Here is a 22,467-nt window from a genome sequence, read left to right on the forward strand (position 1 = left end):
CTTTGCAAAGAGTGGCCCGAAATGAGAGGTGTTAAGACTCTCAAATCTTTGGGGCAGAGGATGTCTCTGACCGCACACAGGAGGCCTGGCCCCTTCAGGTGTTACTGTCTGAATGTCCAACAGCAGAAGGAAACACCCACAGCTGGCACCGGATTTTCTAGAAAGGTCAGAAAATCAGAGATTAAAACCTTGTGAAAACCTGGCTGTAAGTGGCAGCTGCTGGGTGGGAAATGCATTTGCAAAGCCCAGTCCTCCTCAGTGAGAAGAGAGCTTTGAGAAATCGGTGCTTAATTCATTCTGAGCAAGTGAAATTCTGGCCCTGAGCTTTTCTTCGTAGAGCCTCCAAAGAGCCAGATTTCACAGCAGTATATTCGTTTAAGTCAGTTAGAAGCAATTTTAAAAATTAAACATTCAAAGATTTCAATTATTAAAAAAAATACCCTTGCTTGCTAGTCAAGCTCCATCTCTTAAATCATATTTATTTTAATTAGGTTGTAAAACTTGCTGGGCTACCTGTGGTTAGCCTGAGCATTTTTTGACTTGGCTCGTTTTTGAAACTGTTGTGCAGTGGATGATTTAAAAATTTATCAGCATAAATATTATTATAGAACATTAATATTAATGGTTTTACATTTAATTGCATGAGACTACAAATTACTTTTTCAAGCAGAAAGCCATTTAATTGCCAGCATGCTGATTCTGTTGCATGAGTACAGTTTAATCTAAGGTTTGCCTAACATTTTTTCGGTAAAGCGACTCCGCTATTTCAAGTATTTTGGCTTGTCAATTTATTTATTGTTGGAGGATACTCATCTGTGTGCCTGTCTGGTTCTATTTTCTATTGATTTTAGGGTTTTGTAATGCAGATAAATCAGATTATCATGACAGCAGAAGAATAATATTGTCAGCTGGAGCCAGGTCCATTGTAGATGATGCTAACGTGAACCCTGCCAATGTTTGCCAGTCTCATCCCCAGCGTCTCTGCCACTGTGGGCTTGAGCTTCTGCTGACCGGCACCTGCCAACCTTCCTTGTTCACCTCAAATCATGTGGGGTTTTAGTGATGTGGAAAAGCATCCTTAGAGACTAGGATAAGAGAATCAGATTTATTTCACTTGTTGCTTATTCAGCTTTCCATAATTGAGAAGCTTGGCCTTAAAATATTACATGCAGCAGATGTTGCTCAAACAAAAAACCCCATATCCAAATAGTCAGAAGTCCCAGCTGATGTACTCGCCTGCTGAAGGCTGGACAGCCAAATGCCTGGCATCTCTCCACTGCTGCTCATTCAGCACTCGCCGTGTGTTGTGCTGAGCTGGGATTCATCTGCGTGTCTAAGATGCATAAAGAAAAGTAAGAAAATTATATTGGGGAAGGCAAGGCAGAAAGATGCGTTGCTGTTCTGGTGTTGTCCTGATGGCTTCCCTGATGCTCAGTAGCCTGATGATGTGGTTAGATAAGGTAAAGCTGATCCTCTGGACAGGAACCTGACAGGGCTGTAGGAGATCTGCTTTTAATTCTCTGCTTTGATTCAGGTTTCCTCTCTGTCCCTGGGCAAGTCACTTAATCCCTCAGCTTGTCTTTTTTTGGATGGAAGTGGACAAGCTGGACGTTTCCATGCATCACAAGAAACTGAATTTAAAATCAAAGATGTTCAAATAAGCCTTGTCTAAACCTAATGCATTATAGACAAAAACCAACTAATTAAAGATAACAAAAACGCCCACCACATTAAGTGAATTTGAATCGTATTTTTATTTTTGCATTTATTTTCTGTGAAATGAATTGATTAATGCTGGTAATAGATACTGAGATTTCTCAGGTAGGTTTCTCCTGAAGAGATAAGGCTGGCATAAATTTTAAAAAGGATTATTAATGGGAAGCACCTGAATCCAAATGATTCCTGTCCAATCTGTATCTCATGATCCTTTTCTAGCATTGATGAAATTTGTGAGGCAGTCATGTAAGCAGCACTTTGTGCTAGAGCACCATGAACTAGAGGTAACCTTGAATACTTTTGAAGGTACTGTCATGCAATAACTTCTGTATTGCCTAGCTTCCTGCCAAGAAAGAGCTTGATAATGAACACACTCTTTTTCTGAATGCTGGCGTAGGACTTTCCCTGAATTATATCTCCTTGGCTCTATAAAACCAACAAAATATCTGAGGAATATAATAGTACGTCCAGGGAGGATTTTATAGACTGAATTCAGAAGAGCTTCTCTAAAACAACAGTAGGGACACCCTAAGTACTGTAAAGCTTTATAGCTTTTATCCAGCTTTGCTTAGATTTCTTTATTGTTCAATGCTGATGGGCCCTGAAAAGATTTGCTGTGACGTGCTGCAGAAATTAACGTCTGCAAATCCCAAACCCAATGAGATGGATCTTCCTGTCATCAGGTAACAACGCGGAGCAGATGACGTTCCCCAATACTTCTTTCTTCTACCACAAGACTTTGCTTTACCTGTCGTGTTTCTGTGATGGATTTCCCTGAAAGCTTTAGACTTCTGTGTCTACATAAAGGAACTGAGCGCCATGTATGTAGTAAACTCTTCAATTCCAGGAAGCCCTGTGCTTACTGTAAACAGACTGGCTGTTGATTCGAGCACGTGCAACACATCCATCTGCTTCCTGAAAGCATCAGACCTCCTGTGCTGCACATGTGTAGAAAATCTGCAGCTTTCGAGAAGTTTTAGTATGTGAATGATGCTCTGTATCTGTAGAAATAGCTGGGATTTAAGGATATTCAGCTGCCTGGTCAGAAGCCCTGTGCATTAGCTTCTGCTAGTTTTCCAGATACTCTGAACACATGAATGCATGCGGTGGTCCCCTTCCCCACCGTGGGGAATGTGATTTCGAGGCAGAAGATGCCGTTTCTGAGGGGAATCTGAATTTACAGCAGCCTTCTCAATATCGGCAGAAGCTGTTTTTCTTATGACGTTGGATAAAAGGGGGAAGAATTTAAGCCCCTAGAGGCGGTTTTGCATTTGGTGCCAGTGGGAGAAGGATCCAGTCACCTGTCATGTTTTTATTCTGCATCTCAACAAATGCAAAGTGGATGCTTATTCCTTCCAGGCAAGCACAGTTAATAGGATATGGTGTGTGACCTAATATATTACGCTGATTTATCTTGTCCCATGACCCTCTGTAGTCTTTCTGTGCTGCAAATGTGCAAGACTGGATGTAGTCCTATTTGTATTTTAATTGGCAGACTGCCTCTGAAAAGCGTGGTACTTGTCACTCAAGCTGGAATATGTGTACGACTAATTAGTATACATTTTCTTTTGGGAGAAGTTTGAACCTTTGTAACTGGTAGGGAGTGAGAAAATTAAAATATGGTAAATAAAAGTCCTAGATTGGAAGTACTAGTGTAGCAGTAACACTTATGCCAATAAAATGAGCTGGTTCTTTTAAAAACTGTCTATATATGCCATGATTTTCTTACAAAATTCTCAATTATACAGAACGTCCACTATTACCTTGTTTTCATGCGGTTGTGATATTGTGTCTGAAAATTTTTTTCAGCTGTAGAGTAATGAATATGGATGTATTGTGTTTGTGCTCCTAATCTTATTTGTGCAGTTGAAGTAAAGGAAGTTCTGTAATACTTCAGAAGCAATGATGTCTTTCTGGTTTGTAAAGTTGCCTGTCTTGGTCATTTACCCTGATTTTGAAAAATGGCCAAGAATATTATAGAAAACCAACCAACCAAACAAAAAATCCCAAAACACAAAAACCAAAAAAAAAACACCAAAAAGCCCCACACCACCGTTTTATGTGCACTAAATATGCACACTACCACCCCCACCCCCATTCAAACCCATGAGTTTTGCTCTCAAACTTGGTTTCTTTTTCAATTGGAAAAAGTTATTTTTCCTCTTCCTGGAGTTTTGAGGTTGGCCATTTCCAAAATTCCTAATTCTAATCTTTGCTAGACGTAAGTCTGCCTTCCTTCAACTTAGGATCGCAGTGAAATCTTCTGGTGCAGCTGCCAGGTTATTGCAGAAGTTGAGGGAAGAAAGTAAAGTTCTTTACAAGAGTTAGTAGAAACTTTTATCATGCACCGAAGTCACTGTCTATTTTGTTGTATACCATTTTACAGCCACGAAGACTTGAGATGCCAGCATGGCACTTCACAGATCTCTGGCAAATCCCCTACCCCAGGAGATCTTCTGCTGACAGGCAGACAATTAGTATTTTCAGAAGGCTGCTAACTTTTCCAAGTTGTTTAACAAACGTTGAAGTAGTGTGTGCCTTACAGGTGATAGATGTATTCATCTTTTCAATGCAATAATAAAAAGTTCAGTCTGCTTGGCAAAAGTCAAGATTTTTCCACTTAACGTGAACGGCAATATCTATTCATTGAAGAAGACTGGTGAAAGATTTGCGAAGGGCTGGTTTAGCGTGTAAAATAGAGCTGGGTTTGTTCAGTCGTTTTTTCAAAATCAGATGATATTTCATGTTTGACTTTTGGGGGGTATTAATATAGTACATACAGAAGTGCTTTTCTAAATCCTACTAAACACTTGGCTAATCTTTGGGTTTAGGTGTCATTGTAAGTCCGGACATCAGTTTGAATCGTTTGTGTGAGTGGGACCACTGTTACTCAGAAAATGAAATAGCGGATGGAAATCTAAAGTTATACATTTTCTGCTGCCATGCATCGCCTTAGGTATCATCTGAAGCTCACAATTTTGTACAAGATGAAGCTGGGTGAACTTGTGCTGATCTTCTGGCTGATGAATTTGCTTTTGTTCTGCCCCTGACCTTTTTTGCTCTTCACTAGAAACCTGACTCTCTTTTAGCGAACACGTAAAGGCTAGTTTGTCCCTTGAAACATAAACACAGTGAAGTCAACGTGTGTGTTCATAGGTAGTTTGCTAATATTATTTGTTGATTTTAAAAGAAAGAAAAGCAAACCAAGTTGCATTTGTATGGGTGCAGTACAAGGGGAAGCTTTTCTTAGCCGTGTCTGTCCTTCCAGGTAGTCCCTTATCTCTGATCCATATACTCTGATGCTTCTCCCATAACTGCCCAAATTGCCCCTATTCTTCTTTCTAGTCCCAAGAGCTCGTTTCACTCCCAGCAATCTGACTGGGTAGCTTAGCTAAGAACCCATGTTCCAGAGTGACTGCTCTAGAGGACTGCTGGTTACGCACGATCAGTTTATATACATGAAAATAGAATGTAATCATCCCGGACTGACTTTACGGTACAAAGATACCTCCAAGCCACAACTCTCCTCCAAGTCACTGCCTATTGAAACCAGGAAGGTGTTAGGGAAAAAAAATAAATTACTGCTGCCCTTTCAGACCAACAAATATGACAGGAGAGTCAGGGCACTACCTTCTTCATAGCTGTATACACATTACCGTGGGGAATGCCGACAGTGTAAAAGCTACGTAGCTTTAACTCCACTCAGAACATAGGAAGCAGCATTTTATTTCTCCTCATGCTCTTCTTTAGCTGAATACAGAGAAGGCATAATTTAAGTACAAATGAAGATTTTGCTTGTTTAGGTTAAAAGGGATTTTGTTGTAAATCAGATAACAGGCTACTAGAAAGACCAGCTTACTGAAGATTGATCTCGGTAATTGTAGTAGTGCACTAGTACTGTGATCAATTGGACTCTGCTGTGCAGAGACAGAATTGTCTCTCTGTTTCTATCTATTGCTAATAAATACAAGAATGACTGCAGGCTCCAGTCATTCTTGTATTGGAAGAAATGGAAATTTTGCTGGTTGAAATTCACGGACTTTTCATCCTAGAGTCTTTATTACTTTTTTCCCTTCCTCTCTGGTAATAACAGCAGAAATAATAAATGTTCTGTAGCTGAAAAGGTAAGATTTTTGAACACTGGATGCATCTGTTCTAGATAAGCCATTTATATTGAACTCTGCATATAAAAGGAAAGGAGAGCAGTAATCCCTCACCTCCTCGAATCCCAGAATATTCTCTTGTTGTTTTTTTGCTTCTATGTGTTAGGCTTTTTAAATTATCTGTTGAATCTAGATTTGCATGTCATCTTTTCAGCCAACTGACATGAATTTGCCAAGTGGGATTTCCATGGCTAGCAGTCTTACAAGCTTTATTACATCAAACACAATTTGCAGTCATTCTAAGTGTCCTGGTTTCAGCTGGGATGGAGTTAATTTTCTTCCTAGTAGCTGGTACAGTGCTGTGGTTTGGATTTAGGATGAGAATCATGTTGATAACACCCTGATGGTTTAGCTGTTGCTGAGCAGTGCTGACACTGGGCAAGGACTTTTCCGCTCCCCCTGCTCTGCCGGGTGCACAAGAAGCTGGGAGGGGGCACAGCCAGCACAGCTGCCCCCCGCTGCCCAAAGGGCTGTTCCGTACCGTATGGCGTCATGCCCAGTATAGAAACTGGGGGAATTGGCCAGGGGCAGCGATCGCTGCTCAGGGACGGGCTGGGCATCGGTCGGTCAGTGGTGAGTGGTTGCATCCCTTGGGTTTTTTTGTTTGTTTGTTTTTTGTTTTTCCCTGGGTTTTGTTCCTCTCTCTCTTGTTATCTTCCTTTTCATTACAATTTAATAATAATAATAATAATAGTTATTATTTTATTTCAATTATTAAACTGTTCTTGTCTCAGCCCACGAGTTTTCTTACTTTTGCTCTTCAGATTCTCTCCCCCATCCCACCAGGAGGGGGGAGGGTGAGCAAGCGGCTGGGTGGGGCTTGGCTGCTGACTGGGGCTAAACCACGACACTAAGTTATGAAAAAATAACTTAGATACTCTTTGTCTTTTTCAAGGAGTAACTGGGTGACCTCTTACAGAGTATTGGTGAGCAATGACAGTCATGCATGGACTGCTGTCAGAAATGAATCTGGAGATGTGGTGAGTATCACAAAAAAGATGTTTTATGAAGAAGAGCAGGGGTGGGGAAAGTGGGGGCTGACCATGTGGAGTTTTGATTTGTCAAATTAGTCAGTGTAAGACTACAAGGCAACACCTCTCAGTGGTCCCACTAATTTTAAGAGCAAATCACATAATACAGAGGGGGACCGAGAATATCCTATATGGCAAATCTGCATGTGTCTGCCTATGGATGTGAATGCCACCCTGGCAGTGGTCTTGCCTATGAGGAGATATGTTCCTTGTTGCACGGCCTGTGCAAGGGTTAGCATCAGTCTGCTGATCCCTGAGGACACCTCATGCCCATGAGGTGCCTATTGCCAGGGAGAGGGTGTGGAGCTCCGGCTCCTTTGCCCCTCTCTGAGGGGTCATGGGGGGGATTGTGCTCTTTGAAGAGCAATTCTGGCCTGAGCCACTATCAATCTGGGGCTGTACCAGGTGACTTCATTTGTTTCTATGACCACAAGTGCTAAAAGACTTTTTGAAGAACTGATCTTGCCGTTTTCATATGTTTGGCCTGCATAGATTTTTGAAGGAAACAGTGAGAAAGAAATTCCAGTTCTTAATATGTTGCCGGTGCCGCTGGTTGCACGTTATATCCGTATAAACCCTCGGTCCTGGTTTGAAGAAGGTAGCATCTGTATGAGACTGGAAATCTTAGGGTGTCCTTTGCCAGGTAAGAGTCTTTCTCAATTGATGTTGACGTGGCTGCCTGTGCCAGGACTCGGAAATTTTATTTCCTTTGGATATCTTTGCTTTTGATATAATACCTGTCTTCAGTGAGTAGAGTTATGCAAAAAGAAACAAAATAATCTGTCCAGATACATGGGCAGTATCAGGATAACTCTTCAAATGCAACTGCATAGTGTCTATAAGTAGCGTTATTAATAAAACGAGATTGCATGGAAGATCTAACAAGATTTTCTCTGTTGTTTGGGCTGAAGTGCAGTGCAATTAATCTTACTGAGTACACGTGTACTAGGGAGGCAATAGGATTACGTAACGGGACAGTCACTTGCAGATGTCTTAAGCTTCTAAGGCAAGAAAGAACCATTATAATTATGTAGTCTGACTTTTAATTTTTTTTTTTACTTTCATTGTACAGGCCATAGGACTTCCCTGAATTAATTTGAAGGCAAATACTGTGACTGAAATAGTGCTTATCTTGTAGGGGGGGAAGGAGGGGAGTTGGGGATCTAAAGAATTTCTAGCAAATTTCAAGTGTTATCAAATCCAGCATGATCCTGGTAAGTCTCAGGTGAAGGTAAATGGTCCTGTCCTTGGGAAAGACTGTGGAAAAGACACAGCCTGATGTTTAGCACAAGCTCCAGGTGGTAGCTGTTTCTCTTATCGTATGAATGCAAAATACAATTAGGGTTTTGCTAAGCAGTGTATACAAAGTGAAACCTTATACAAGGCCGCTTAAAAAAAAGGCATTCAATACTGCAAATTGTGGCAAAGCTGTGTCTCTGTTAAGCACATTGTAAATAGTCTCACTGTGGATTTGTGTCTTCATATGTGTGTGTGTATGTATATAAATATTTGAAAAACTGTTTGTTCAAACCTTTTCTAAGTTGCCCACTACTCATTCCACATCTCTTATCTGCTTTATCTGCTTTTTTTTTTTATTTCTCTTTGATCTTAAATTCTGGCACCTTGGGGATAGCTCTCTCTTTTTTTTGCAGGGGGCTATGAATAGTATTTTCAGAAATACTAAAGCCAGAAAGAGAACTGCCTTTCCAGAGCCTATCATTACTGCTTTAACTGTTCCTGCTGCTGTTCAGAGACTTGCTGCCTCCAATTCCACTGTTGATGTAGGGTCTTCACATTGCAAGCAGAGGTAGCCTGACTTTTGTCCTTTAGATGTTTAAATACTCATGGAAAAAAAAAAAACAGTCTGGGGCACAGAAGGGATAATTCTCTGATGAAGAGAAGTATGGAGCAAGTATTGTCATAAAACTTCATCCGTAGGTGTATTACCGTGAAGCAGTGGAAGTTAGCAGCGCTTAGACAACTGCTTTTCTGGGGGTAACATCCTGGACTTGAATGGCAGTGACCAAGGGTGTCCTGCATATGTGAACATTCATGTTTTCAGTAGGATTCTGATTTATTTCAACCATAGGTTTAGAAAACTCCAGCTCTGTGGGTTGCTTGTTTCCTGCTGTACGTTTTACCCTGGAGGGGTAATTCCAGAGCCAGTATTTCGCCTTAGCTCTTGAAAGGGCTGTCGAAAAGCAGTGATCGATCCCAAATTCCTATGCAGGTTTGCAGAGGACCCACTCTCTATAACACAGGGTGTGAGGCTGAAGGAAAAGCATAGCTTTCATCAGCACCGTGACTTTACTGGCATGCAGGACACGCACGGAGGTCTCCAGGGAATAACAGAGATGACACTCAGACCATTTTAGAGAGCAGCTTGTAGGGAAATTCTCACAATCCTTTTCAGTTCCATAAACCTGTATTTAAGGAGGAAAGAGGAAAAATGACGATATTTGGAAAGGTGATTTTTACTAAGTGCAGCAGCTATTTACACCAGTTTTTTATTTGGTACACACCTATACGGGGCCAGATGCAGTGTTAACATTTGTCACCCTTCAGCGTCACGGGGCTGTATCACGTGGGTGAAGGTGTTATGGGGGTAAGAACATATCTGCGCTTCCACCACTGTTGCAATGAGTGCTGTTACGGCTTGTTGCAGGTCTTGGATTAGCGTAGGAACAGCATCAGTGCTTCTTCATGGTAGTCATTTATTGAGTTAATTGCCTGTAGTGGCTGATTCAGTTTATTCTGGAAAGAAAATACCAGATTCGTTCATTGAGAAGCACAAATGGGAATGGGGTGTGTTTATTCAAAATATAATTGGACTGAAAGAACTAATAGGTTTTGATAAGCTGCTGACCTGTCTTTTTAGCTCAGAAAGAACTGACGTTTCTTTCTTCTAGCTCATTTTATTCATCGCACGCAAGGCGCTCAAAACAAAGCTGTTCCCCAGGTTGCAGAGGCCTTTCCATGCACGTTTTCTTCCTGTAGGACGTGACTTATTTTTTGCAGTTCCCTGTAACTGGATTCCTCACCCTTTATTGGTGTCCTCTTACTCGTTCCGAGTTAGATAGCCAACAGGTTTGGCCATGGGTCCAGCGTCTTTGATAGCGCGGCTCTAATACACTGTATTGACTGTGCGACTAGAAATCAAGGGGTCTTTTCTGACAGAGGTTTCCTCCGTAAAACTGAGCAAGTCTCCTAAATTCATCCAAATCGGGAGGTGGAGCTCTGTCAGTTCACACACCTCTATCCTTTCCAAAGCCCAGAGACCCATGAAAGAAGTTATGCGATGCTCAGTTTCCTTGAATACCTGGTGTGGTTTTGATTATATTTGTACCCTGAGTGTGAACATACAAGAAATCAAGTTGTCAGGAGGAGCAGTTTGGTTGTGTTTTAGAGCTCTCATGCACCGTGTCCTCCTGAGGCAATGACGATGCATGGACAGATGGGACGTAGGGAAATACCCCAGGAAAAAAGTGAGGCTGAAGGAAAGTAAGTAATTTTTCATGACTGAATTTCTTTTCCTGTCTTTTAAACTTGTAATGTTAGGTTTTGTGTCTTTATTAATCCCTGAATAAATTAAGCGATTTGCATTCAGTCTGTACTCTACATCAGCTTTCCATCATGTTGTAGGCTCACAAGCGAGGGTAAGAAAGGAATACCAGATAAAGAAGAAACCTGAATAAGCTATTAATATTCTAGGAAAGCTTGTTAGCACTGGCAAAATGGGATGGAAATGGTTACAGACAGTTAGGACCCATTCCTGTGGGTAGGGCTCTCTTAATACAACCTGCTGCATATGCTAGGTGCACTAAAAGTTGGACAAATCAGGAGAAAACACTATTTAGATAATTGGGACAGAGAAGTTACTGGTTATCTAATCAGTATTATATAAGATGATTTTAATTTTTATCAGTGAAATGCTTATATATTATTCATAACATACTTTTTTGGTGTATTGTAGGCTAGTTTTGACAAACAACCTTTTCTAGACTGTCGCAGTAGCTCTACAAAAAAAGCTGTGTTATCCAACTGCGTCGGTACCGTCTTTCAGGCAACAGAAGGGATTTGCTGTTTCACCAAGGGAAAAACATTTAGCTGTGGAGGAAAGATGCCAGAAAATTCTACCTATAGCAAAGGATGAGTGCTGCCATTTCTTGCTGGGGAAAAAGAGGACAAAAGCACCGGTATTTAATTCCCTCTCCAGTTTCCAAAAATGTTAGTATTTACATAGATGTAGACTGACACGCGCAATCTTTTGCAATTGCCTCAGAGGAAGGGATGTACTTTCCTTGCCTGTTCTTTCTCAAACCTAAGGAAAATCAAAAAGAAACTGCATATGATCAAAAGTACCCAGAGATAAGAGAGAGAAAATTAGCTGAGCTCTTCATGCATTTATTTATACTGTAGAGTATTCAAGGCAATAGGCAATTATATTAATGGAATAAATTTGTGATTAAATTTAATTTTTAATAATTCTTATATAGAAAACTATCATTGGTGTCATGATTATGCCATCACTTTCAACCCAAGATGAAAGTTGAACTGCTCTGTAATGGAGTACTGTGTTTTGCCGTGGATGCATCATTCGGTCTTATTTTCATTGCTTGTCTCTTCTTGCCAGTCTACCTGATTAAGTCTAGGATTGTGCTCGTTTTGGATAAAACTGTGACTTTCTACAACTATCTTTGGTTATAAGTGATCGTGTATACACCAGTACTAAATTCAGTGAACTACTCGTGAGAGTAAATTTTTGCTTAGAGTGACAGTCTGTCTTTGCGTTCTGCTTTTACCACTGCAAAGCTAAGACTTAATCTTGGGCAATTTGAAACTTTTTTGGGAGTTTGCCTGAGCAAAGACTGAATAAAAATGAGTCCAAATAATTGCCTGAGCAAAGACTGAATAAAAATTATTCTCAATAATTCTCCTGGGAAAGGCCAATGTATTATGCTTCTCCATACTCATCAAGACAGATATGTAACATCCCCCAGCAATGCAGTGGGTGTCATTAAAAGGTTTTCTTCCATATTTTATTTGTAAAATGAAGTGTATACTATTCTGAAGAAGTATTAACAATCCTCAGAATTATCATTATCATCAGAATCAAACTGTAGGAAATAATTAGAAAGATCAAATATTGGTAGAAAATTTTCAAGAAGCAACTACTGCAGGTTAAGAGTTTGGGTTTTCTCTTACCCACTATTATCATTCATTATGCTTAACTGGAACTGGTTGTTTGGTATTTGACTATATAACAACATATATAGAAAAGAAGCCATCTATAGTTGAAGAATATTATTTCATTGTTGATTTAATGTGTGATGTTAATGCTCATGACTGCCATGAAATAGATAATGTGGAAAAAAACTTACAATCTTCTGATATGTGTGCCAGTGGATTTTTTCAAGATTACACATGTGTTGTCTGTGACATGTTCAATTTTGTGAATATGAGTCAAATCTACTTATATTACATGGAAATTAAAAAATCAGCCAAAAATCAGCCATTTTAAATGCCATTTTAAAATGTTAAAGTTTTAAAATTTTAAAATGGCATTTAAAAACCTCAAATGGCACATTGAGGTTTTTAAGGCAGTCTAAAGGATTTAGACTAGAATATCCTTTTTATTAAAAACTTATCCAAATCACTTGGATTGACTTCATTATCTCGTCCATTTGGAGCACCATATGAGCACCGCTTCTGAGCTTGCAGGCTCCATCTACCATACTGTATCATACTGAACTTGTGTTCGGTTTTGGGCCCCCCACTCCAAGAGAGACATTGAGGGGCTGGAGCGTGTCCAGAGAAGGGCAACGGAGCTGGGGAAGGGTCTGGAGCACAAGGCTGATGGGGAGCAGCTGAGGGAGCTGGGGTTGTTCAGCCTGGAGAAAAGGAGGCTGAGGGGAGACCTCATCGCTCTCTACAGCTGCCTGAAAGGAGGGTGTAGAGAGGTGGGGTCGGTCTCTTCTCCCAGGTAACAAGTGATAGGATGAGAGGAAATGGCCTCAAGTTGCGCCAGGGGAGGTTTAGACTGGATATTAGGAAATTTTTCTTCACTGAAAGGGTTGTCAAGCATTGGAACAGGCTGCCCAGGGAAGTGGTGGAGTCCCCATCCCTGGAGGTATTTAAAGGACGTTTGGATGAGGTGCTTAGGGACATGGTGTAGTGGTGGGCTTGGTAGTGTTAGGTTTACGGTTGGACTTGATGATCTTAAAGGTCTTTTCCAACCTGTACGATTCTGTGATTCTGTGATTCATACAACTCGCTGTAGGACTTATGTGAGAATGAAGCATGTGAACAAATCGTGTTGGGAAAGGATACAAGTTTTACTTACTAAATGAGAGCATTTCGATAATATTGTTTTGCAAGTCTTGACTTCAACTCGTTGCAAAGCTCCCTTCATACTTTTCCAGTGCCAGTTAAAAGAACACTGAAAACTAAAGGAGGAAAAAAGACCAACACACGTTGTTGTTAGCACGGTAACTGGAAACCCACTGGACGCATCAGGACTCCATTGCTTGAGGTGCTGCGTAGAGCTGTAATATAACAGAAAATCCCTTCTATATGTCAAACTGCTGAGCAATCGGTCCTCTCTGGTACCTTTTATGGGCAGTCCCCAGAGCTCTCATGCTGGAAAGTAGTGGGGCATTTTAGAGCTTCCTAGTCACTTGCCCAGTTTTACAAAGAATAGAAGTACGAAGGTAACAAACTATTTTTACCTGCAAACTTAATTAACTCTGCTGGTAATGTAGATTAGTGGTAGAAAAAACTAATATATTGCTCTGTATAAATGGGAGTGCCACACTTTTGCAGCATCTTTTCTCCTGGGAAGAAAGAGAGACTGTCCGAGGTAGTGCCATGAATAAATGAGTGTATTTCAATTCTAATTCTTCTGTGATTTGAGTTTCTTAGTCTCTTATTCTCTGTTTTGTTAAAGAAAATAATTTTTGCCAAAGTGGACCTAACCAGCTGTGCACAAGACTTGTACGCCTTTCTGCATTTTAGCTTTTAATTTTCTAATCTGTATTCCTGTTGCAGCACAAATCCAGTGATCCAAGCAGACTCACAGTAGAGCCTGGCAAAATATGAGTGTTAATTCTCTAGGGAGCTGTCAAATTGTGCACTGTTTTTGAGGAAGGACCAGAGATACAATCATTCTCACTCTGCAGTTTTTTTAAGTTTCCACCAACTCTACAGCATTCACAGTTGTTCCCATGATATTAATGTTTGATGTATGGAAAAAGTGCCAGACTTTGAAAGGAATGGGATTAAAGTATATACGAAAAAATATCGGTTGCTGTATATTTTGGCTCATGGTGATAGAGAAAGCCTTCAACATCCTGACAGTTTTTATAATGTTTATTTTTATATTTTTACAACAGCGGGATATTTTTACAATGGTGAAGATATTCTGTGTGGCATTAAACACATTGTCTCTTTCTACAAGAAGTGGTTTTTTTGTGATTTCCATTTCTCAGTCATCAATATATTAATGAATAATTTTTATGAATTAACATGGGTTGACATTTAAGGTTTGGGTTTGGTAAGGTTTGGGACCTTTAAGGGTTTGGCATTCCAGAGTCATCTGCAGGGTTAGTGCAGCATCATTGCTGTCGGTGGACATGCATCAATTTAGCCTGCAGTTACGTTGAAAAGAAGACCTAAAAATGCAGGTGAATTATGTGAAACTTAACCCTCTTGATTCTTCAAAACTGTTTTTTAATAAGCAAAGAAATCTTCTTTCCTCACCTGATTAGGCTCTAATTCAAATCCATTTCCAGGTGGTCTTGTTATGGAATAAGTTCTCACTGGAAAGGACAGACTGCATCGGACAACCAGATTTTGTTGAAGCAAGATTTTTTTTTTTTGCATTTTTCAGTCATATTTGTAGAGCAGCATTTAACTGACCTTCCAGGATTTCTGCTGTAGATTAGGGAATGGAAGTGGAGACAGATGTGTGACTGAAGAGTAAATAAGTGGTAGAGAACATGGGTGAAGCTTAATCGGACTTGCATGTTTCATTTCATAAATAAATTAAATAGTTCAAATTCTGCTTTCCTCCTACATAAGAAGAAAACCCAAATGCTTTTAGAATTTTATGGGAAGAAGAAATTTGAGTATTTAGAGGTTTTAATGTCAGAAATATGACAAGTTAAGTTATAAGGTATTTTAAAGTGTTTTCCATGATTTCATTAAGTGTTTTGTTTCAGGATAGCAGCTAGGTATTCTTCCCACTAATAATTATGCTTCCCCCCAAAAAAAAGAAAAAAAAAAATCATGACTAATAGGTGATACTGTTTAAAAAAATAATTTTTCTTCTCTAGAAACAGTGTCTTTTGGCTGTGTCGCAATAAGACAGGATGATACTTGGCTTTCATATTTGGCTTTTTTTCCAATAATTTTAAACCAAATGAAGATGATTTTCTGTGAAGAGAAACAATTTTTCATAACAGCCTGACAGCCACTGGTTTGACAAACGATTACGCAAAATTCCAGACATCCCAGATATGGCAAATTAAGGAATGCGTCCGATGTTTTCCAAATAGACTTGTTTATCTCTAAAAATAAATCATAATAGATTAAGCTAGGAGTACATATAACAGGAAATATAAAGCTGAACCCTAACAGTCTTGGCCTGGTTTTTTTCCAGGTGAAAGGCCTGGAAAGTCAAGGAAACAAAGGTGTTTGTTATATCCACGTATTCTCCTTTGATACTTCAAAACACACAGACTATAAATTATATCCATATAAGAATGAATACGCTAATTTTATAGTCACAAAGACCTCTGACTTCCACAAAAAATGCTTAGGAAAATAATCAGGAATGTTTAATCTGCACAGTAGATCCTTTCTGTATTTTGCAAGCAGTGCAGAGACTCTGAAAATACTCATCAAGAAAACTACAAGATAATTCCTTGTAATAGTAAATTAATCAAGTAGACACAAAACGTTTACTGGGACTTTTTCCCCTGATGTGGTTTTTTTCCAGTCTTTTCTCTTGCATCTGACTCATCATTTTCCAATGTCTTTTGCCTTGCTCTGTAGCCTTAGGATGCCCTTCTGCTTTCCTGTTGAAGTTTAGTTGTTCGTGCAGAGTAGCAAGCTGATGCCTGCCGCTTCCTTGCTTCTGCTTCGATCTATATGAAGTGATTTCCTCTGTAATTAGAAATATTTGACATTTGTTGTTTCTTTGAGTTTTGCTTTTGAAAACCTGTTTTAAATACATATAGGACAGTGGAATTCAGATTTTGCCACTCCTTGCATGCATTGTGGCTAAGCATCTTTACATCTGAAATTCATAAGCACATGAAAATTCTTTTATTTCCTTTCTCAGATCCAAACAATTATTACCACAGAAGAAATGAAATGACAACCACAGATAATCTTGACTTTAAGCATCACAACTACAAGGAAATGAGGCAGGTAGGCAAAGAGGTTGGTGTGTGACCTCCTGCATATGGAGGGTGGATGGGTGCAGGCTTTTAGGCTTTTATGGAATCTGAATTCTACCTGTTAAAAATATTATTAAACGGCGTCCACAATCTATTTAAAAAATCACTTTTTTCCTGTTTTAATCTGTTAAAAGCAGCAACCTATTAAAATCCCAAAGTCTTAATTTGTACATCATCTAACCTTAAACGTGCATGACAGAGGGAGTATTTACATATAACATGGCATCATTTTTCTTCCAGGTATATTTGAGTGGTCAATGTTACAGTGGTTTCTCCTTTCAGATTTGACCCTGACTTAGCCATCAGAATTCTCCTATATTTCAGTGGTTTTGGATAATCAGAATTAAAAAAAAAAAAAAAAAAAAAAAAAAGAATATTATAAAAGAATAAAAAATATCCTTTTAGTATAATTTTAAGTCTCCTAGCCTTGTTGATCTTGTTCCTTTAACTTCAAACAGGCAACCTTGTTATTTTTGTTGTTGTTTTTAATCTTGCTTAATATCGCCACAGACACAGGTGTGGGTTGTGCTAAAGAAATATTTCTGCCTGCTTTCTCTTCAAATATAAAGATAATATGTTTGGACTTGAAGTTTGTGAATCATTTGCTGTGTGCTGAATTTTCAGTGTATTTATACTGCATGAGTCACCGTTCATTTTTATTGAGCAATTGTGTACTGAGTCACACATTTATTTCGGTAGAGATTTCGTGGCCTATATTTCTTAGCACAAAGATTAGACAAGTAGAAACTCAATTGGCGTAATTACTGTCAAGAACAATAAAATAAAGTGTATTTTAGATTCTCATTGCAGAAAGACAGGTTGGTCAGGTTAGAAATATCTTTGGGGGAAAAAAATGCAGCTTTAAAACAGAAAGTGTTCCCACTTTTCACAGAAGCAGAAAACTTGCGACTGCGGCTGAGAGCTGGTCAGTTGTGAACTGTCTTTGCTCTCCCAAGCTCTGGTTTTCTGTGTGTCAAAATACTTAATTTATTTAGAGCTTATTGAATTCGAACTGGGTTCTGCTGCTGGTAGGAAGAAGATTGTAGGTTGGGTTTGCAGTAAGTCTTATATCCCCAAAACTATTCTTAGAACTTAGTAATTTCTTTCCTGAGTGTAAAATAGAACAATAATTGTCCATTTCCAGACTTATGCTTTTAAAAAATTTATTCTTTATAAAATTTATAAATATATAATAAATAATATATATAAAATAAACCTATAAATACATGATATATTTTTCTATATCATAAATATATTATATTTAATATATTATATATAATATATACAATATATTATATATACTATATAAACCATATAAACTATATAAAATATATAAATATACTATATTATAAATATATTATAAATATATTATATATTATAAATAGATATAAATAAAATAAAATATCTATAAATAAAATTTATAAAAACTTATTCTTTTAAAAAATACTGTGCATTATTTGTCAGTTTTGTTAGCTACTTCACTGCCAACCATCTTAGAAAAACACTGTTCTTTGAAGTCATTTATCCTAAAGACTGAAGAAAGAGGAGAGAGTGTTCCCTGGGCCGTGCTTAGGAAGCGTTACATTACATTGCAATATGTCAAGTATTTGTGAGAGGGAGGGATTTCCTCAGTGTCAGATTATTTTAATAGAACTCTCTGTTTAGGACGATGAAATTTATAGTACCAATTTTTTCTCTTAAAAGAGCATTCAACATTCTTCTTTCAGTCAATAAGAACACTCCCTGTATCTCATATGCAGAAGTCAGGATTGTCTTACAGTCCGAGATATTTATGTGATGTCTTCATGCTGTATAGAAAGCTGTTAAAATAATTGATAGATATTCCCAGAAATAGTTTGAGACGGACATTTGAGTACAACTTTGTCTTTGAAATAGCCTGAAATAGCTAACCTGGATCATATCTTTCTTAGGAAATAGGAGTGTTAGTTTTGAAATCCATTTAACTGGATGTGACTCATATCTTTGGACAAGCCAGACTCCAAGCACCCCTGAAGTCTTGTGTTGCTCTTCATGGCCAGCTGTGTTTACGAAGTGATGCAATGATAATGCAGGAAATGGAAGAGCACTGTATATGTTACCAGGTGAACAGGTTTACTTGAGGGTGAAGCAACCAAATGCAGAAGACTAGAGCAACACCCAGCAACCATCCTAGGTTGCATCCAATGCCAGGTTGACAGTCTCTCTCTGATAGTCTCCAAGCTCAAGGAGGAGGTAGTTTCTGGTTTGGCCCTCAGCAGAACAAGAAATATGGAGATCTCCACAGAGGATAACGAATAGCCCTAACCTGAAAGGCATCGACCAAGAGCCCTTTTGTCTCCTCTAAGCGTAGATGGCACTTAGACCAACATTTAATACACCTTTTCTGCAAAATGGAGGAATTGGACCTTCAGAGACCAGTTTTGCGGGGCTTCTTCAAAGACTGCATGCAGTCTTTTTCCAGGGTGCTAATAGGGTAAATAATTGGTAGTGACAAACAAATAGGAACTGTCAAATAAGAACTGTTAGTGAATGTAATTGTGAAAGTGTTTTACAGTCCTGCTGGTTGGTAATAAAGCCCTGACTGTTATCATCAATTGTCTTTGACAGTTTGTACAAAGCGCAAAGAAAACACTGTGACATTTCAGGTGACCTATTGTGCCGTTTGTAGGAAACGGGTATGAGAAAAGCAAATATGAAATATGTTCATTTTCAGTAGTGTATTTACATATAAACATTTAACTACATTACTATATCCATACTGTTATAAAAGAGCCACAGTGAAGTCTACTACAGAGGCCCTAATTCAGGAAAGGTTCTTTGTTTGACTCGGAAAGCAATCACATGCTTGCAATTAAAGAGATGATGGGGGGGTTTACTGAGGCCAATACAAATATTTCCACTGATTGTAACATACTTTGAACTTGGTTCTAGGCGTTTTTCTCACTAGTAATGAACTTTCAACATCCTTTTAACTGCTTTCCTAAATCAGTGCTCTGGGTATCCTGTGCCCACTGCAGTGCCAGGCACGTCAGGAAAGGTTCTGCTCTGCAGCTTGATTTCAGAGACGGCTCTGAGAAGAGAGGCTCATCTTCCCTATGTCGCGTCTTGGGGAGCTGCAAGGATGCAGCGATACATCAGCCAGGAGGGACTTTCCTGCAGTTTGAAAAGGTTATAAGGAGAGGAATTAGTAAACATAGAGCTGAGACAGTAACATTATTTATACATTACAGACAGTGGGTTTTAGCCTGCTAAAATAGACCTTCTTTTAATGCAATATCTGTACTCATTGGCAGAGTGGAAAAAAAAAATATTTATCTCTATTGGAGAAAAACAGAGTATCTGATCCAATAATAATCCATTTCATCCTCTTGTCAGTAGAACATAAATCTATAATCCCCACACAGTAGACCTCGGATAAGTTTTGGTCTGTGAGGCTCTAGTAAGAGGCCCATAGCTCTATATCCATTGACAGTATTTTTGGTTCATTATGAGTGCGTTCAGATGTGGTAGCTCTTGACCATGAAGATTTAAGGCAGTCCGTCTCAAAAAGCTGGGAATTGACTTGTTTAAACCAAACACTAGAAAACATAAAACAATGTCCTCTGGCTTCACATATGTGTTTCAGCTGGAACAAGAAATGATGACATACCCAGTTACGTATGCCCATAACATTAAAAGCAGTTCCATGGAAATAGCTAGGAACCCATAATACCAGCACACTCATGATGATGACAGTGGTGAAAAAAAGTAGATATGAAACTAGACAATACACTGAAAGAGCATAACTGACTGTATTTTTTTAGACAAGTGCTGAGTTTAGATTTGCAAAAGAAGTTGTTTCTCAGATGTATAAAACCAATGTGTGAGATGAACAAACGTACAAAAATAACATCTTTTTGGTCTCTTTGCAACATGATTATAAATAGAAGTGAAGCCTTTTATGAGAGGAATTTTAATGACGTTCTTCCCAATGTGAATTGTGTTTCCTCTTAGATTTCCTAAGTGGTGGCATGGGAATCGGACACATCTAATTATTGCATTTTTTAAATCATCAGCCTTGTGATCATCCAATATTATTTCTAAATTAACACTGTATAAGCAAAGAGTTTTGTGATGCTACAATATTTCTTCACTAATGTATGCACCCTTGTTTATGAAAAGACTGTCTAATTAATAGTCTCTAGGGTTCCAATTTACAATAAAGGCCTTATTTCTTCCTTTAATGCCTTCCGATGAAAAAAAAATGAAGACAGATAAATTCTTGTCATTTAAAGCTATTTGCAGTAACTTCTCATTAATAATACATAAATTTTCAGTCTTGTTTGTAAATTTTAACATTCAGCTGAAATGTCCCAGTAAAGTGTTTGTATGACAGTTTAGACTCCAGATGTCCTTATCTGGATGACAACTGTGTTACTCCATTGATTTAAACAGAACTATACCCTTAACTGTTACCTTCCCTATGCACTTTGGTAAGTACGTAGGCTATTTGATCATATTTTGACTGGGTCATGCAATATCTGCAGAAACAATGAATAGAATAGATTTTGACAATAGGAATGTCTTCAGACATTGGCATTTCCATTATTAATTCTATTTTTTGCTGAAACTTGGTAAACAAAGTCTGAGGAATCAGTTATTTACTGAAGGAGTATATCCTCCTGTGTTATGGAGTCATCCAGATTATATTTATCTCACTATTTTGGCCACGTCAACACTGCCTTAACTAACAATTTTTCCATGCAAGATTTCACATTGTAAATGAAGAAGGGTGGGCCTGGTTACTACCTCAGCGGAGACATGTGTAATCAGAATTCACTGGGAAAATTGTATTTAAATGGATGATATAATTCTCTTTTAATTTGTTTTGAATTAAGTTGCTGTCGCATAGGGCAAAGGAGAGAGAAATCTCCTTTACTGGCCAGAGTGTGTCTGTGGCAACCTGTAATGTGCACGTATTGCCATGCCACTAACGCCCCGGGTCATCTCAAGTCACTTAGCTACAGTAAATCACAGAGTGTGTAGAAGGAAGCATCAAGGTGGCTAATTATCCTCCATTGCATAACGTTTTGAAAACGTGTTTGGTTGTATAGTAGTAATGGTTTTGTTGGTTTTATTCCTGTTGGACTTCCCCCTCAAGTCCTTAATTTTGTGATAATATTGGAAATACACCTCACGTAAGAAAGATCTTGAACCTCACCTATGCTGTGGTGTTTCAGCAGACAGTATTCAGCTTGTTCCAGCTGAACAAACATTATGTTGTGTGATAGCAGAGCTGTAATTCATCAGCTAAGCATAAAGCTTTTACAACTAAGAAATAATCAGAAAAGAAAATGAAGAGATTTTGCTACAACCAATTTGGAAAGCAATAATTAATAGTGGATCTATTTTGATGCTGCATTGTCTAACTATATGTCATTTTTTGTTGGCAGTTGATGAAAACTGTGAATAAAATGTGCCCGAATATCACAAGAATTTACAATATTGGAAAAAGCAACCAAGGACTAAAGCTGTATGCTGTTGAGATTTCTGACAACCCAGGAGAACACGAAGTTGGTTAGGATTTAGTCTAACTAAATCTGTTGAAGGGTGTTGGGATTTGCCTTTTTTTTTCTCCTCATTCTCTGTATCTGCAGTAATTATCACTGACGGAATTATATTCATGGCAGCAAAGGTTTCAAATGTATGTGGGAGGAACTTCAGCGCTATATTTCTAAATTGGGAAGAGGAGGGTGAGCACGAATAGAAAGCATTTTGAATGTGGGATCAAATTCTTTAATGATAATGGGTTTTATTCTTTACAATAACAAAATAAAAGCGAAATTTAGTACTGGGGAATGGATTTTAGTTGTGGGGATTTATGAGGCTTTGGATAGAAATGTACCTTTTTTATATGGGGTGAACGCATTGCAAGCAAGGACAGGTCAAATCTCCCAAATCATCTTTCACTGGTGAGTGTTGGGGTACAATTTCCTACGGTGATATAATTCTTCAGAACAGAAACTCATTCAGTCTTTGGTCCTTCTGTGGACAAAAATAAAGATCTCACTACGATAGTGCCTGGGGCAGCTGGTGGAATAAAGGCATCTTGTGCTT

General features: G+C 38.6%; 1 protein-coding gene across 1 annotated transcript in view; it reads left to right on the forward strand.

Annotated features, from left to right (window-relative positions):
- Positions 1 to 22,467, forward strand: part of CPXM2 (carboxypeptidase X, M14 family member 2) — a 79,801-nt gene that overhangs the window by 43,083 nt on the left and 14,251 nt on the right. The window contains exons 4-7 of the mRNA XM_075504040.1: positions 6,775 to 6,859; positions 7,403 to 7,553; positions 16,254 to 16,342; positions 21,804 to 21,927. Coding sequence (XP_075360155.1) covers positions 6,775 to 6,859; positions 7,403 to 7,553; positions 16,254 to 16,342; positions 21,804 to 21,927 — 449 coding nt within the window. The remainder of the gene's footprint in view (positions 1 to 6,774; positions 6,860 to 7,402; positions 7,554 to 16,253; positions 16,343 to 21,803; positions 21,928 to 22,467) is intronic.

This window comes from Mycteria americana, chromosome 6 (genome assembly GCF_035582795.1).
Source record: "Mycteria americana isolate JAX WOST 10 ecotype Jacksonville Zoo and Gardens chromosome 6, USCA_MyAme_1.0, whole genome shotgun sequence".
In the NCBI taxonomy this organism is placed as follows: domain Eukaryota; kingdom Metazoa; phylum Chordata; class Aves; order Ciconiiformes; family Ciconiidae; genus Mycteria; species Mycteria americana.